This window comes from Neophocaena asiaeorientalis, unplaced genomic scaffold (assembly GCF_003031525.2).
Source record: "Neophocaena asiaeorientalis asiaeorientalis breed wild unplaced genomic scaffold, Neophocaena_asiaeorientalis_V1.1 scaffold150, whole genome shotgun sequence".
NCBI classification, from domain to species: Eukaryota; Metazoa; Chordata; class Mammalia; order Artiodactyla; family Phocoenidae; genus Neophocaena; species Neophocaena asiaeorientalis.
In genome coordinates, this window is record NW_020176571.1 from 21,554,729 (window position 1) to 21,573,919 (window position 19,191).

Genomic DNA, 19,191 nt, shown 5'->3' on the forward strand with positions numbered 1-19,191 from the left:
CAAAACAGTCTTTAGAAAAGAGAACAGAGGTGGAGAAATCACACTCCCTGTCTTCAGACTATACTACAAAGCTACAGTATTCAAAATAGTATGGCACTGGTACAAAAACAGACACATAGATCATTGGAACAGAAAAGAGAGCCCAGAAATAAACCCACACACTTATTGTAAATCTATGACAAAGGAGGCAAGAATATACAATGGAGAAAAGACAGTCTCTTCAATAAGTGGTGCTGGGAAGACTGGACAGCTACTTGTAAAAGAATGAAATTAGGGCTCCCCTGGTGGCGCAGTGGTTGAGAGTCCGCCTGCTGATGCAGGGGACACGGGTTCGTGCCCCGGTCCGGGAGGATCCCACATGCTGCGGAGCAGCTGGGCCCATGAGCCATGTCCACTGAACCTGCGTGCCCGGAGTCTGTGCTCCGCAACGGCAGAGGCCATGACAGCGAGAGGCCCGCGTACTGCAAAAAAAAAAAAAAAAAGTGGGACCTTACACCTAAGTGTAAGACTGGAAATCATAAAATTCCTATAAGAGAACATAGGCAGAACACTCTTTGACATAAATTGTAGCAGTTTTTTTGGATCTGGCTCCGAAAGCAAAGAAAATAAAAGCAAAAATAAACAAGTGGGACCTAGTTAAACTTAAAAACTTTAGCCCAGCAAAGGAAACCATCAACAAAGCAAAAAGACAACCTACTGAATGGGAGAAGATATTTGCAAATGATATGACTGATAAGGGGTTAATATTCAACATATCTAAATAGCTCATACAACTCAACATAAAAAAAACAAACAACCAGATTAAAAAATTGGCAGAAGAACTGAATAGACATTTTTTCCAAAGAGGACATGCAGATGGCCAACAGGCACATGGAAAGATGCTCAACATTGCTAATCATCTGGGAAATGCAAATCAAAACCACAATGAGATATCACCTCACACCTGTCAGAATGGCTATCATTAAAACTACCACAAGTAACAAGTGTTGCCAAGGATGGGGAGAAAAGGGGACCCTTGTACACTATTGGTGGGAATGTAAATTGGTACAGCCACTGTGGAATATAGTATGGAGGTTTTGCAAAAAGCTAAAAATTGAACTATCATATGAACCAGCAATTCCACTCTTGGGTTTGTTTTTTTTTTTTGGCCGTGCCACACAGTTTATGGGATTTTAGTTCCCCAACCAGGGATTGAACCTGGGCCCTTGGCAGTGAAGAGCATGGAGTCTTAACCACTGGACTGCCAGGGAATTCCCCACTCCTGGGTATTTGTCTGGAAAAAAACAGAAAACACTAATTCAAAAAGATACATGCACTCCAGTGTTCATAGAAGCATTCTTTACAATTATCAAGATACGGAAGCAACCTAAATGTACATCAAGAGATGAATGGATAAAGAAGATATGATACACACACACACACACACACACACACACACACACACACACACACACAATGGACTACTACTCAGCCATAAAAAAGAATGAAGTTTTACCATTTGCAGCAACATGGATAGACTTGGAGGGTATTATGCTAAGTGAAATAAGTCAGACAGAGAAAGACAAATATCATATGATATCACTTATGTGGAACCAAAAAAATAGAACAAACTAGTGAATGTAACCTAAAAAAATGCAGACTCACAGATATAGAGAACAAACTAGTGGTTACCAGTAGGGAGAGGGGAGTGGGGGGAGGGGCACTATAGGAGTAGAGGATTTAGAGATACAAAGTATTATGTATAAAATAAGCTACAATGGTATATTGTACAACACAGGGAATATTGCCAATATTTTATAATAACTAGAGATGGAATATAACCTTTAAAAATTGTGAATCACTATATTGTACACCTGTAACTTATGTAATACTGTACATCAACTGTACTTTTTTTTTTTAATTTATTTTTGGCTGCATTGGGCCTTCGTTGCTGCACGCGGGCTTTTCTCTAGTTGCAGCGAGCAGGGGCTACTCTTCGTTGTGGTGCACAGGCTTCTCACTGCGGTGGCTTCTCTTGTTGCGGAACACAGGCTTTAGGTGCGTGGGCTTCAGTAGTTGCAGCCTGCAGGCTCAGTAGTTGCGGCGCTCGGGCTCTAGGTCCCTTGGGCTTCAGTAGTTGTGGCGCATGGGCTCTAGAGTGCAGGCTCAGTAGTTGTGGCACCTGGGCTCAGTTGTTCCGCAGCATGTGTGATCTTCCCAGACCAGGTATTGAACCTGTGTCCTCTGCATTGGCAGGTGGATTCTTAACCACTGCACCACCAGGGAAGTCCCTCTATCAGCTATACTTCAATTTAAAAAATTTTTTTCTTTGGAAAACAAAAAGTAAAACAAAACAAAAACACTGGACTCAAATTTCGCTAGACTAGTTACTTAGCATCATTAAACTTTTGGCTTTCAAACAGATTTCAAATACATTATTTGATTCCCAAAAGAAACCATGATGTTTGCAGGAAATTACTTCTGTATTAAAGAAACAGGCTCAGATATGTTAAATGACTTGTCCAAAGGAAAAAAACCCACCAGTTTATAGTGTGAAAGCGTCGAATCCTAGACAGTAGACCACCAGGTGCCTCAGCTTACATGTGTAGACCAGATTAAAAAGATTTTGTGAGCATAGACTCTCAGAAGGTAAGAAGCAAAGGCCACTTCGATTTTTTAAGGAAGTCATTTAAATGTTTACATTGAAAAAATGGTTTTTAACAACAAAAATTATTCATGGAATAATTTAAATTTTAACATGCAGCACACTGGCAAAGAAACTAAGTAATGGGACAAAATTTTTTGTTTTTAGAGAAGTATATTTTTTCCATCCTGCCACTGCACCTCTGTGAATCAAATGTGTATGCACATGTATATGTATGTGTGTAAATATATTCTCTCAAGCATAATGTCAAATTTTAAAGTTGAACCGCTTTGTAACTATGGGCCTAAGCCACGTGGCTACTTGGTCTCCCCTGCTTATGGCTCCTAAGCAGCAGCTCATATCCCACAATTTATTTCCATGCTTGAGGAGTTTGATACTAAATACTTTAAAATATTGTTAGATAGATTGATTACCGTCACCAGGGAGATGCACGTAGAGTGGAGCGAGATTTACTGTGGATCTCATTTTAAATAAAACCACAAACTTCCTTTGTAAAAGATAATCACAATATATTTTTTCAATCTAAATTCTGCGTTATTTTACTGAGTGTTAAATAACACAAATTACTTTCGCCATTGAGAAGTGACCCAATTTGGCGAGGAAAGACAATACCAAAGTGTTAAATCATACCTCCGAAATGAGTTATATAAAAGCAGAGTTAAATTTCAGTTCTCAACACATGATCTCATCTTCTACATAAGTATATGTGGAGGCTGAAAGTAAAGTAAACTGGAAGGTTAAAAAGAAAGCTTTACTCTTTAAATTGTGAGTCACCTAACAAATAAAAATCCCCTACATGAATTGTTTCCAAGGAACAGATCCTTTCTTCCAGAACTACGTAGTCCCATTAACCCATCTTTTCCTTTTGTTTACAGAAAGCCCTGTTTTGAATACACTTCTACTGACATAGCTTCATGATGGAACATAGCTAATTATGGGGCAATCCTCCCCCACCCATTAAGGAATATAAAAATAAGCCCCTTAGGTGATTCAGATTTGATTTCATGAAAAGAAGTGTATTATTCTGCCTGCCTAAAGATAGTCCATTTCTTATTTTCAAGGTTAATAAAAAATAAGGATTAAAACGTGGAGATCATGACTTCTAGAATGAGAGTCAAAAAGGGGTCATTTTATTTCTGTTTTGAACTTATGTGAGGGAAAGAGTGTGCCTGCTTGAGTCTGTGTTGGGGGGTGGGAGGGAAATGGGAGGGGTCTAATATTACATAGTGAATTTTTCCTATTGATCTGCTATTTAATCTAATAAATTTCCCCACATTTTTCTCTGGAGACAGATGGTGTTCTGCCATTCAAAGTACATTAGAACGAAGCCTAGGGGCTGAAACCATCATTAATCTCATGTGGTATCTGATGGTCCCGAATTGGTCCCATGAAGAGAGTCCAGGCCTAAAAGTCTTGGGATATAGTAAATTAGAAACTTCATTCCCAATGATCATTGGTAAAATTATTCTCCTCCCTTCTTTATGGTGAGATCCATTATACCTACAGAGGACTGTAAAAATTACATATGTAGTTTAAAGGATGAAAACAAAACAATTCTCTGTGCACCCACACCTAGGTTAAGAAGTAGAACATGAATTCCGTAGAAGTACCTGTATGGAGGGCAGACAGCAGATGCAAGAGGAACTACAATCCTGCCGCCTGTGGAACAAAAACCACATTCACAGAAAGATAGACAAGATGAAAAGGCAGAGTGCTATGTACCAGATGAAGGAACAAGATAAAACCCCAGAAAAACAACTAAATGAAGTGGAGATAGGCAACCTTCCAGAAAAAGAATTCAGAATAATGATAGTGAACATGATCCAGGACCTCGGAAAAAGAATGGAGGCAAAGATCGAGAAGATGCAAGAAATATTTAACAAAGACCTAGAAGAATTAAAGAACAAACAAACAGAGATGATCAATACAATAAATGAAATGAAAACTACACTAGAAGGAATGAATAGCAGAATAACTGAGGCAGAAGAACGGATAAGTGACCTGGAAGACAGAATGGTGGAATTCACTGCTGCGGAACAGAATAAAGAAAAAAGAATGAAAAGAAATGAAGACAGCCTAAGAGACCCCTGGGACAACATTAAACGCAACAACATTCGCATTATAGGGGTCCCAGAAGGAGATGAGAGAGAGAAAGGACCCGAAGAAATATTTGAAGACATTATAGTCGAAAACTTCCCTAACACGGGAAAGGAAATAGCCACCCAAGTCCAGAAAGTGCAGCGAGTGCCATACAGGATAAACCCAAGGAGAAACACGCTGAGACACACAGTAATCAAATTGGCAAAAATTAAAGACAAAGAAAAATTATTGAAAGCAGCAAGGGAAAAATGACAAATAACATACAAGGGAACTCCCATAAGGATAACAGCTGATTTCTCAGCAGAAACTCTACAAGCCAGAAGGGAGTGGCATGATATACTTAAAGTGATGAAAGGGAAGAACGTACAACCAAGATTACTCTACCCTGCAAGAATCACATTCAGATTCACTGGAGAAATCAAAAGCTTTACAGACAAGCAAAAACTAAGAGAATTCAGCACCACCAAACCAGCTCTACAACAAATGCTAAAGGAACTTCTCTAAGTGGGAAACACAAGAGAAGAAAAGGACCTACAAAAACCCAAAACAATTAAGAAAATGGTAATAGGAACATACATATCAATAATTACCTTAAACGTGAATGTATTAAATGCTCCAATCAAATGACACAGGCTTGCTGAATGGGTACAAAAACAAGAACCATATATATGCTGTCTACAAGAGACCCACTTCAGACCTAGGGACACATACAGACTGAAAGTGAGGGGATGGAAAAAGATATTCCATGCAAATGGAAATCAAAAGAAAGCTGGAGTAGCAATACTCATATCAGATAAAATAGACTTTAAAGAATGTTACAAGAGACAAGAAGGACACTACATAATGATCAAGAGATCAATCCAAGAAAAAGATATAACAATTATAAATATATATGCACCCAACATAGGAGCACCTCAATACATAAGGTAACTGCTGACACCTATAAAACAGGAAATTGACAGTAACACAATAATAGTGGGGGACTTTTAACACCTCACTTACACCAATGGACAGATATCCAAAATGAAAATAAATAAGGAAACAGAAGCTTTAAATGACATAATAGACCAGATAGATTTAATTGATATTTATAGGACATTCCACCCAAAAACAGCAGATTATACTTCCTTCTCAAGTGCGTGCAGAACATTCTCCAGCATAGATCACATCTTGGGTCACAAATCAAGCCTCAGTAAATTTAAGAAAATTGAAATCATATCATATCAAGCATCTTCTCTGACCACAACGCTTATGAGATTAGAAATGAATTACAGGGAAAAAAATGTAAAAAACACAAACACATGGAGGCTAAACAATACGTTACTAAATAACCAAGAAATCACTGAAAAAATCAAAGAGGAAATAAAAAAATACCTAGAGACAAATGACAATGAAAACACGATGATCCAAAACCTATGGGATGCATCAAAAGCAGTTCTAAGAGGGAAATTTATAGCTATACAAGCCTACGTCTACAAACAAGAAAAATCTAATCCCTCACTGATTGCACCCCACTTTCTTTTCCCAAAGAGAATTCTAACTTCTGTGTTAGCTGTTCCCTTTCTTTTCTATATAGTGAGGTAACATATGTAGATATCAGTAAAAACATATTAGTTAGTTTTACCTGCTTTTGAACTTTATACAGTTTTTTAAAAAACATGCTACTGTTTTGTCTGTGACTTTTTTTTTTTTTACCTAGCATCATTATTTTGAGATTCATCCATGCTGACTATATCAGTACTTTATTCATTTTTACTATTCTTGGTATTCCATTCAACGAATAAGCAATTTATCCATCTGTTGATGGAAATTATAGTTTCCAGTTCTCATTATTTTTTGTTGTTCAACTGCAAGCAATGCTGTGAATGTATTTCTTGTACATATCTCTTAAGATATATTAAGAAATATCCATATACTTAGAAGTGAAATGCTAAACCATATTATTTGCATGTGTTCTACTTTATTAAGTAATGCAAAAAAGGTTTCCAAAGTGTTGTAGCAATGTACTTTCCCACCAACAGAGCATGAGTGTTCCGTTTCTCTTTCCATTGCTCTGTTTTCTCACTTACACTTGGTATCATCAAACTTTTCATTTGTAGCCATTAGATGGGTATATAGTCTATGACTATAGTTTACTTTGGATTTTCCTGATTACTAATGAGGTTGAGTATCTTTTCATTTTTGTACTGACAATTAGAATTTCTTTTATGAAGTGCCCATTAAAGTCTTTTATCCAGTTTTCTGCTGGGTTTTTGTGTTGGTCTTTTTCTTAATGATGCAAAGGCATTCTTTATACAGTCTGCATGGTAACATTTTATTGTTTATGTGTGTAACAAACATCTTCTCCTTGCGGTTTTGTGACTTGCGGTTTTATTCTCTTTATAGTGTCTTTTGATCAACGTTAACTTAATTTTAAGAAGATTGAATTGATCAGTCTTTTCCTTTATTGTTTTTAGTTTTTGTTTTGGGAAATTCTTTCTACGCCAATAACAGAGATATTCTTTCTCCTTCAGAGTATTCTCTGTTTATTTTGGCCTTTTACATTTAGGTCTTCAATCCAGTTGAGTTGAATGTTTATATTTGGTTTGGTTTTTATATTTGGCATATGGCAGTAGGGGATCTGGTTTTATTCTTTTCCATAGAGAAAATCAGTTGGCCCGGGACTGTTTATTAAAAAGCTGGTCTCCTCACATTGATCTGAAAATTCCATCTCTGACATTTAGCAGATATCCATATTTACCTGTCTGGGCTCTCCGTTCTTTTCCTTTGGTCTATCTCCGCACCAATACCACACTGTCTTAATTGCCATAGCTTTATAATGTCTTAATATATGAGAGGTCCAGTTCTCCCACATTTCCCTTAGCTGTTCATAACTCATGGCACTTCTATGTGCATTTTATATTCAGCTTGTGAAGTCCCACCAAAAAAAAGAATATTTTGAGAGGAATTATACATCTATTTTAGGAGAATTGACATCTTTGATATTGAGACCTCCAGTCCATAAGCATGGTGTATGTTTCCATTTATTTGAATCTTTTTCAGTATTTTAAATAAAGTTTTATAATTTTCTCCAGAAAGACCTTGTATACTTTTATTAGGTTATACATTTATTCTAAATACATTTATTCTTTAGGTACTATATATTTTTTGAAGTTATTATAAATTATGTTTTTTAAAATATCATTTTCTTATACTTTGTTGCTGGTGATTAGAAAAGCAGTTGATTTTTATATATTGACTTTACAAACAGCCAACCTTGATACACTCCCTAGTTTTAATAATTTATACGTTGATTATTTTGTGTTTTTTGTATTCTCAGTCATGTCATTTCCCAATAATGACAAATTTTTTTCTTCCTTTCCAATTCTTATACTTCATATATTGTTTTCTTGCCTTATTCTACTAGCAGTTCTTCTAATACAGTGTTGAAAGGGGTACTGATAAAAGATCTTGTTTCTTTTTTTTTGCGGTACGCGGGCCTCTCACTGTTGTGGCCTCTCCCGTTGTGGAGCATAGGCTCCGGACGCGCAGGCTCAGTGGCCATGGCTCACCAGCCTAGCTGCTCTGCGGCATGTGGGATCTTCCCGGACCGGGGCGCGAACCCATGTCCCCTGCATCGGCAGGCGGACTCTCAACCACTGCGCCACCAGGGAAGCCCAAGATCTTGTTTCTGATTGTAAAAAGAATTCTTACAGTGTTTCTTCGTTAATATTTCTGAATCTATTAGGATAATCGTATTTTTCCACTAAGCTGCTATTGTGGTAAATTATATTCATTAATTTACTAATATTAAACCAGTCTTGTGTTCCAGGGATAAAGCTGTCTTGGTCGTGATGGGTTATTCTCTTTATACATTTCTGAATTTTGTTTGCTAATATTTTGTTAAGATTTTTGTATCTTTGTTCATGAATGAGATGGGCCTATAGTTATCCTTTATTGTATTGCCATTGTTGAATTTTAATATCAAATTTCTATAAGCCTTATAAAAAGAGTTGAGTTTACTATATATTGGGATAGTATGTGTAAGAAAGAATATAGGAATATGCAGGTTTTTATTTCTCTTTGCTTCATTTTCTGTCAGTTAAAGTTCTCTAGGGACAAATATATGATATATTTATATGTAGAATCTTAAAAGTAATACAAATAAATTTATTTACAAAACAGACTCACAGACATAGAAAACAAACTTATAGTTACCAAAGACAAAGTGGGAGGAGGGATAAAGTAGAAGTATGGGATTAACAGATACTCACTTCTATATATAAAATAGATAAATAACAAGGATTTACTGTATAGCAGAGGGAACTATATTCAATATCTTGTAATAACCTCTAATGGAGAAGAACCTGAAAAAGTACATATATTATATATATGTACAATCGAATCACTTTGCTGTACACCTGAAACTAACACAATTAGTGTGTCACAATTACATATTGTGAATTGACTATACCTCAATAAAAAAAACTTCCCTACAAATTTTTCCATTTCATCTAAATTTTCAAATTTTTAGAATAATGTTTTTCTAAATTCATGAGAATTTATCTTTTATATCTCTAGAGCATCTAAAATTATGACCCCATCTTTATTCCTATCTTTATTCATTTATTCCCTCTTTCCTTTTTTTGGAAAAATCTTGCCATAAGGTTATTAGAGTTTCCAGTGTTTTGGAAGAACCTATGTTTAGCTTTTTTGATCTGTACTAATTTGTATTCTATTTCATTATTTCTGGTATTATTTTAATGACTTTCTCCTAATTCTTTAGATTTATTTTAGTCTTCTTTTCCTAATTTCATAAAATAAATTATTAGCTCATTAAATTTCAGTCTTTTTATGGTGTCTAGCATAATTACATTGTAGTCAGAAAATGTTTCATGTGTAATATCAATCTTTTTTGTCCAGTATAAATGCCCCACGGGTACCTCAAAACAAACCACTGGATTTTGAAGCTGCTAGGTATAGTGGTCTATATATGTCTGTCATATCAAGCTTGTCTGTTGTGTGGATCAGATTTCTTATATCATTATTTTTGAATGCTCACTCTTATCAGTTACTGCTAGAGATGTGTTAAAAAGCTCCCACTCTTACTGTAAGATGTATTGCATTCTCCTTGTAAATATTGCTTATATATTTCAGTCTATGTTATAAGGTGCAAATGAGTTTAAACTTGTTAGGTCAATTTTAATATGAGAAATATATTCAGAGAGGCCTACATTTAGACTATAAGTTATTTTTAGTTCAGCGATTCTGATTTTTACATTTTATAAAACATTTAGTAAACTACAGTTTAGACCAAAAGGATTTTACTGTCATATTTAGCAATTCAGGGTTAAAAGTATTCATGTCCCTTAACCTTGTTAACTCATTTCTGGGATGCTGTCCCCCCAAAATAATAATAATAACTAGAAGATGAAAAGAAATAACCAGTAGATAAAAAGTTTTATACACATAGATAAAAGCACCATACATATTTATGATAGTGAAAAAAAACCAAATATACATTCCAACAATAGAAGAGTGGTTAAGTAGCACACAGCTACACGATGGTATATTATGCAGCCATTAGAATCATTTATAAAGAATTTGTGATAACACTGTAAAGTTATTATCACAATGATATGCAAATAATGCAGAGTATACACTATGACTTCAATTACTATAATAACAACTGTAGAAAAAATTCTGCAAGGAAGTAATTCTAAATAGTAATATTAGTTGGTGAGATTTGGTTTTCCCCCTTCCTTTCTACTCTTTTGTGTTTTTCATATTTCCTACAATATCCATATATTTTTTTCCAATTAGATAGGGAAAATAAACTTAAAAATATAGACTGACAATACATTTCTAACTAATATTTGGGTGTACATGATTAGTCTTTCATTCTATGTTATGTTGCTGTTTAGTTGACATTTTAAAATATCAAAGTAAAAAGCCATTTAAAATGTGGGATATGGATATGTATAAAGTAAAAGTCAGTGTTTCAAATAGATGCCTTATTGTGCTTTATGTCTCATAGGTAAAGTGTTCATCGAAGGGAACCAGTGCATTGCTGCCATGGTTTCCAGTCATCTGAGCCCATGGACAAAACCAGCAACTATTGGATCCTTCAGCCCACATGTGACAGAGTTTCCAAGAAAACGAAAAGGGAGTGATTCAGACCCATCCCAGTAAGTGAATTTGTTCCTCTAACCCCAAGAAGTCTTCGACTCCAGGGAAGAAAGAAAAATATTACTTTTTTTTTCTTTTAAAAACAAATTAAAACCTTTACTTTCTTTTTATTTATTTATTTATTTATTGAAGTTTAGTTGATTTGCAATGTTGTTAGTTTCTGGTGTACAGCAAAGTGATTCAGTTATACATACATATTCTTTTTCATATTCTTTTCTATTATGGTTTATCACAGGATATTGAATATAGTTCCCTGTGCTATACAGTAGGACCTTGTTGTTTATCCATTCTATATGTAATAGTTTGCATCTGCTAGTCCCGAACTCCCAATCCAACCCTCCCCCTCCCCCTCCTTGGCAACCACAAGTCTGTTCTCAATGGCTGTGAGTCTATTTCTGTTTCGTAGATAAGTTCATTTGTGTCATATTTTAGATTCCCCATGTAAGTGATATCATATGGTATCTTTCTCTTCCTGACTTACTTCGCTTAGTATGATAATCTGTAGGTCCATCCATGTAGCTGCACAAGGCATCATTTCATTGTTTTTTACAGCTGAGTAATATTCTGTTGTATATACCACATCTTCTTTAGAAAAAGACTACTTTTTAAATCATTATTTTTAATTACATGGTAATTAAAAATTTGGATAGGGTCAATTATTTATCCACCCAGCTGCCACCTCTGTCATTGACTGATCCAACTCTGAAGGTTATTAGGTATCCAGGAAGGTCAACTGGAGGTTAATTTGCTTAACGTTTATGGTCACAGGAAGATATTTGCCTTCCTAATTGAAATACTTGACTTTGAGGAGAACATCTTCTTGCATGTTTGGCTTACAATAATAATCACCACTTGCTTCTTTCCTTACTTACCATTCGTGTAACAACCAACCCTTGGTTATCTGTGGCGACTTTAATCAAATAAAACTCTTGTTTTCCCTGTTTAGTAAGCCAAGTAGATTATACAATCAATGTTGAGAATACTTACTATCTCCTGGTTCATTTTTATTGCCTAAGGCAGCTTGCAGTCCCAAATATTCTTTAATGACCTCCCCAAGGCTGGGGTTGATCTGGTGGAAGTAATAGGACACAGTAAATGTAGCAATCTGGAGCAATTCATTTTAGGCTGGTACTTTATGTAAATCATGAACAAAGGGAAAAATCCTGAGTGGGGGACAGGATGAGGACGTAATGAAACATCATAGCTCTTTATAACTCAGTTCTTCCTAGGACACTTTATATACTTTAGCTTCAGTTTCCAAGACAGCAGATTCAGTGTTATTCAAATATAAGTACCAACATACTTCCCAAGACACATATAAATGACTTGAAGATTATCTACTGCTTTTGGTTGTCTGTATTCTCTTAGTCTCTTCCAATAATGTGGATGATTGTAAATAACTACAGTTGATCAAGTGACAGTCTATCTAGAACCGTTTGCTGTGCTACATCCTAGGCTATCAGTTAGTTAGTCCCCATTCACCTCGAGCTAGAAGTGATTGTCAGTCCTTTTTTATTTTCTTTAGGATCATAAGCACCGTTGTTCTTTCTTAATATCTAAATAAGAATGTGGCTTTCAAGTGAGAACTAGAGTCACATGATTTTACGTGACGTAGGGGCATGGTTGAGACCTTATAGTGGTTTTGAGAGTGAATGGGAAAATGAGGGCAGTGACACAGGAAATACTAGAAACATGCAAAGTAATGACAGATAATGATTTTTTTTGGCAGAAGGCAACACTAGAGATTATTTAGTCAATTACCCGCATTGTAGAAAATGAAGCAGCTGGAACTCAGAAATATCAAGTGCCTTGCCCAACATTATCCAGCTAGCTGGAATGCCTGATTGTCAGTGCGGTAGTTTCCTCATTACACCCTGGTTCCTGTTTCTCTGCAACTGGAAGGGAGGGTGCTTCTAGCACATGAGAACAGCCATGCTGTCCATTTTCCAGCATGTCTGGTAGGGGTGACCCAAGGCCTCCCTCCTTCCAGGTCAGGAATCATGAAAGAAAAAGTGGTGGAAAAACTTTCTCAGAATCCCTTTTCCTATCTCCTTTCAACAAGGGTAGAAATACCAGCATCCAGTGGCAGCAGGTAAGTCCTGGACTATCATTTGACATAATTCCTACTTGAAGACGGCATATAGAGAGCAGAAAGAGAGCGTACACCCTACTGATTTGCCCATTATCTATCCCAGAGCTGCTCCATTCTGCCCCAATCCTTCTTTCATCCCACCATTTTCCATTCTCTCTAATGAAACGAGGGATGTCAAAGTACTTTATGGATTTTACGAAGTACTGACTGTATAGCATCCTTCCCAGAGACTCGGGGCATGAAGTTGATTTCATTGGTGGAGCCTCCAAGTGTTGGATATATTTAAACAAAGAAGAATATATGAGAAGGTTCACCCTTTCTGCAGCACTGTTGGGTTTGAGTGGAGAGCTGGTTCTTTAAAACAGTCGTTGATGAAGATACCCTGGAATGTAGTCATTAACATTTACTGAGTACCTGCTATATGATACCCAGTAGACCAGGTGGGAGACACACAGATAAGATACAAGAAACTTGTACAAATGGGAAAGATACAAATAGTTATTGCACATCATGATAGCTTCCATAAGGGGGACCCTAGGTATTATGGCAACAAGGAAAGTTGGGTATTTACATAATATTGGGATCAGAGTGAAGGACAGCTTCCTGGAGATGTTGACTTAAGCTAAGTTTTGAATGAAGGATGGAAATGAGCCATTCAGAGCAGGAGTAGAGAAGGTACTTTAGGCAGAAGGAACAGCTGTGCAGAAGCACAGAGTATGAAGCAGCGCACCGCTTGATCAGGAAACAAGTGGTTGTCACAGTAGAGCAGAGGGCACACCAGGAGGTGAGGTGGGTGAGCTATGAGACTTGAGGGGTAAACATGGACTAGGTCATGAACCTCTGCGGAACTAAAGCGTCTGAAAAGTGTCTTTGCTAAAGAATCTGAAAAGTGTCTTGAATGCAGTAAGGAAAATGGAAGGATTTTAAGCATGAGAAGAGCTTGATCAGATTACATTTTAAAAACTTTGCTTGCCTTTGCACTTTTTAAAAAAACGTTTTATTGTAGTAAAATATATGTAACATAAAATTTGCTGTTTTAACCACTTCTAAGTGTACAATTAAGTGGCATTAATTACACTCATGGTGTGTACAACCATCGCCACTGTTTCTGAAACTTTTTCATCACCCCAGTCAGAAACACGGTACCCACTAAATAGTAGTTCTCCATACCCCCTTTCCCCCCAGCCCCTGGAAACCTCTAGCCTACTTTCTAGCTCTAAGAATTTGCCTGTTCTAGACATTTCACATAATTGGAATCATACAATATTTGTCCTTTTGTCTCTGGCTTATTTCACTTAGTGTAATGTTTTCAAATTCCACCTACGTTGTAGCATGTGTTAGGATTTCATTCTTTTTTACAGCTAAATAATATCCCATTGTATGTATATACCACATTTTGCTTAACCATTCACTTTTTGGTGGATATTTGGGTTGTGCCTACTCTTTGGCTATTGTGACTAATGCTGCTATGAACATTGGTGTACAAGTATCTCAGTCCCTGCTTTCGATTCCTTTGGGTATACACCTATGAGTAAGATTGCTGGGTCAGATGGTAATTGTTTTTTCTTTTTTTTGGAGATATCCACTCTTTGGCTATTGTGAATAATGCTGCTATGAACATTGGTGTACAAGTATCTGAGTCCCTGCTTTTGATTCTTTTGGGTATACACCTATGAGTAAGATTGCTGGGTCAGATGGTAATTGTTTTTTCTTTTTTTTGGAGATTCATCAGTTTTTTAAATTAATTAATTATTTACTTTTGGTTGCATTGGGTCTTTGTTGCTTGTGTGAGGGCTTTCTCTAGTTGCAGCAAGCGGGGGCTACTCTTTGTTGCGGTGCGCGGGCTTCTCATTGCGGTGGCTTCTCTTGTTGCGGAGCATGGGCTCTAGGCGCACGGGTTTCAGTAGTTGTGGCATGCGGGCTCAGTAGTTGTGGCTCAGGGGCTCAGTAGTTGTGGCTCGCAGACTGTAGAGCACAGGCTCAGTAGTTGTAGAGCATGGGCTTAGGTGCTCCGCAGCATGTGGAATCTTCCCAGACCAGGGCTCGAACCCATGTCCCCTGCATTGGCAGGCGAGTTCTTAACCACTGCGCCGCCAGGGAAGTCCCTCAGATCGTAATTCTATGTTTAGTTTTTGAGGAACCACCAAACTGGTTTCCACAGTGCCTGCACCATTTTACGTTCCCACCAGAAATGTGTGAGGGATTCAATTTCTCCATTTTCTTGCTGGCACTTGTTATTTTCCATTAAAAAAAAAAGTTATCATAGTAAGTGTGAAGTGGTACAGATTTATATTTTGAAAGGACCACTCTGGAAACAGCATGGAGGATGGGCTGAAGGAGGAAAATCCAGCAGGCAGAGAAAACAGCTGAGAGATGTTCGCTAGGGAATAGGATTTTCTGCGCATTGGTCCAAGAGAGTGGCCCTAGGCAGGAAGGGCATGGAAAGGGAGGGACACATGGCACATTTAGAAGATAGAATCTCTAAGATTTCGTGCTTGTTCATGGGGGAGAGTGGAAATGTAAGAAGCATCCAGGTTTTCTGACTTGGACACCTAGATGGAGGATGGTATTTTCGTTCACAGAGGCTGAGGGAAAGATGATGAGTTCAGTTTTGGCCACAATGAGAGTGTGATGTTTATGGGATCTTCAAGTAGGTGGATGGATATGAAGGTCTGGAACTCAGGGTTGAGGCCTGGCCCGGAGATGGAGATTCAGACACCATTAATGTACAGAGAGCAAGTGGACTGGCATGGATGCATGTATGGAGTGGGAAGACTGGGGGGCTCAGGGAGGAGGGGACGCCTACCCAGAAGGTGAGGAGACAAGGCTCTGAAGTGGGAGCAACGTCTCAGAAACCGAAGGAAGAAAATTTTAAAGAGAGAAAGGCATAGAAAGCAGCAAATCTGGGGCTTCCCTGGTGGCGCAGTGGTTGAGAGTCCGCCTGCTGATGCAGGGGACACGGGTTCGTGCCCTGGTCCGGGAAGATCCCACATGCCGTGGAGCAGCTGGGCCCGTGAGCCATGGCCGCTGAGCCTGCACGTCCGGAGCCTGTGCTCCGCAACGAGAGAGGGCACAACAGTGAGAGGCCCGCATACTACAAAAAAAGAAAGAAAGAAAGAAAAAAAAAGAAAACAAAATCTGGAGGCTGTTTTGACCGTATTTGCTTCCAATTTTGTTTGTGTTTCGTTGATTTAGGGATTCAAAATGCAGTGAAAGTAGTTTTCAAGGAAAGCTTGCACTGTGTTTTGAAAAAATTATGTTACTGTAATATAAGATGCTACACTAAGAAAATGCATCTAAGTAATGTGAATGTTATTAATATCAGAGAGCTTATTAAAATTCATAAATAAAATATTATGACTGTAGACCAAATGTCAGCATGGAGAAAAATACAAAGAGCAAATTTACTAACTATCTAGGTGCACGCTGCAAACAAAGAAATGAATTATATGCCTAACAACGTCGTGCCTTTATTCTGTTCTGCAAGGGACCATTAAATAAAAGTGTATTTGGATTTCCTAAGTACAATAGGTTTGGATTTCACCAAGGAGGCAAGTTCAGTCAGTGAGTTAATTTGCTAAAACACGTATAATCAAAGCAAAAGCATGATTTAAAACAGCCAAACTTTACCTTTTGAGATTGAAGTAATGTATAGGTATATATAATTCCAGACCATTAGGAAGAAAATCATTCATCTATATAATTATTTTCTGTTTTAGTCCATAAATATGAAGTCAGGCAGAAAAGAGAAAAGAAAAAAGAAGCTGACTTAATCTAACCCTTTCTTTTGCTTCAAAGAAGCTGTTTAATTTTATACCATAGAGCAGGCTGACAATGATCAAGGCATAGAGGAAGGTACACCAACCAGCACAGAATAAGTTTCACTGGCCTCCTGTTAGGTCTGTGACCTTGAGTGGTCATTAACCTTAATGGGCCTCAATTCCTTCATCTGTAAAATTGGGGATAGTAATAACTACATGATTCTTAAATGCTGTGAGAATGAAATAACACATGTGAAAATATTTTTGATAAACTATCATCAAAGCTATTTATTTAGACAGTGATAAGGAAAAGCATCCTTTGATTAAGGTTTTGTCTTAGTGGTCCTTTTTTATTTGGAATATTTATATGCATCTGTTCATAAATTTTATTAACTTTTCTATAAGCAGCATATATTTATCTTTTGTAAGCAAAAAATATTCTTGAAACCTCAAATAAAATACATCACATGAATAAAATAGTTCAAAGGTAGGTCAGACTTTTTTCAAAGCCTGGAAAATGATCATTGTTGAGTCTTCTAAGGGAAATTTGGCAAGATGAGTCAGAAGCCTTAAAATAGTTATCCGTAAATTGTTTGTCTAAGGGTTTATCCCAGGAGAGTCATCAAAGATGCATGTACCACGATAGTATTAGTCATACTATTTATAATATTGAAAAATTAGAATATTGAGATATCTAATAATAGAAAATTATTAAATAAATTATAGTGTAGCTAACCAATGGGCCACTATGTAATCATTACAAATCATATTCTCCAAGAATATTTGAAGCTATGGGAAAATATTTATGTTACAGCGTTAAGTGAATAAGGCAAGACATGAAAAATTTTACACTATGATCTGAATTTTGTTTATTTTATATATATATACACATATATATATAACACACATCTACATAAATATCCTCCCATGCCCCACCACCACCCCCATAGCTAAGTAAAATAGTCAAAGCTGTTTTTTGTATGTATCTAGATACATGTCTAGGAAAGAGATTGGAGGGAGACCCATTGAAATATTGACTGTGGTTATTTCCAGATGAGATTATGGGTGCTTTGCCCTGAATTTTTAAAATGCCCTTTCAAAAAATGATACATTTGGGACTGTATTTTTAAAAACACATATTTAAAAAGACCTATTCCTTCTGCATAGTTTTTTAATGTGGAAAGTATTCTATCACCATCAGTATATTTCACTTTGGTAGTGGTCTGGCGACTACATTTCTGAATGAATAAACACACACCCATATAGCACATGTGTGTATGTATATGTATATATAAGTATTTATACACACACATATATACATTTAGTATATTCTGCTAAGGCATATACTAATGTGAAAATTAATATTATTGGCAAGTGATCGGTTTCCAGTTTTTAAAAATATTTCTTACCATCTAGATGAATTTTCAGGTAAAATGAATTCCTTTTGATTAAAGATCTGAGATTCTTAATGTATTTTCAGGCTATTTTAATAGAGCTATTATAAAATTTTTGGCTAATCCATCAGTTGTTTTAAAAATAGCTATTTTATTTAATGTTATTTCTATGAACATTATATTCCTTTTCAAGATTGGCATGGGACAATTTCTAAATAGAACGGTAATTATCATTCATTGTCAGTTCGCATAGTTTTGTTACCTGATGGGGATGAGGCACCTGTCAGCTTTAGTAGGAGAGCAGCCCATGCAGACAGTAATAATTGTTTCAATTAGGAGCTCAGGGTAGCATGTATAACTAAAGACTTAATAGGAATTAGGATGATTGGACTTAATCCCACATTTATTTCTCAAGAATTACCGAAAATCTGTTTCATGTAGTTTGATATTTTATCCTGCTTTTTTGTAGAATGGAAGATGGTGAACAACAAGTAAAAATGAAGTCCTTCAGGTATACTGAACTGTTGAGAGGATACACGGTGGGTGGGAAAGGTCGCACATGTAGTCCGTTAGCCAAAGCAAATGGTGATGTCAAGATAGAATGGATTCAAGAATATTAGCTTTTTCTCATATGTTCTGCTCTGAGAAGATGCAGATACCTCAGGCCCAAACTGGGGTGCTCATAAGTTCCTTTTGCTCTGATGAGCTCATTTCCAGCTCTGGAATGCATGCAGGGAGTCAGGTGGGTGATGCCAGCAGTTCTGCTTCTCTGTCAGAGAAGCCAGGCAGATCCCACAGGGCAGGGTCCCTGCCGCGTGCCTGCCTGCCCTGAGTCCAGAGCGTTCCCGAGCTCCCTCAGCCCTGCTGGACCACCTTTCAGCATAGGAAGTCTGAAATGGGAACTCATTTCCTTCTCCACGGAGCCAGAGACCCCTGCCTTGAAGTAATGCAGCCACTCAGGGTGAAGGAGTAGGAGTGACTGGAAGTAAATACAGTTCTGAAAACAAAACAAAACAAAACCATCTGATACCA

The 19,191-nt window shown here is 37.0% G+C and overlaps 1 protein-coding gene across 1 annotated transcript in view; it reads left to right on the forward strand.

Annotated features, from left to right (window-relative positions):
• The window catches only part of BMAL2 (basic helix-loop-helix ARNT like 2), an 85,499-nt gene that overhangs the window by 27,994 nt on the left and 38,314 nt on the right, over nucleotides 1-19,191 (forward strand). Inside the window, exon 2 of the mRNA XM_024733217.1 lies at nucleotides 10,761-10,911. Within this exon, the coding sequence (XP_024588985.1) occupies nucleotides 10,761-10,911 (151 nt within the window). The remainder of the gene's footprint in view (nucleotides 1-10,760; nucleotides 10,912-19,191) is intronic.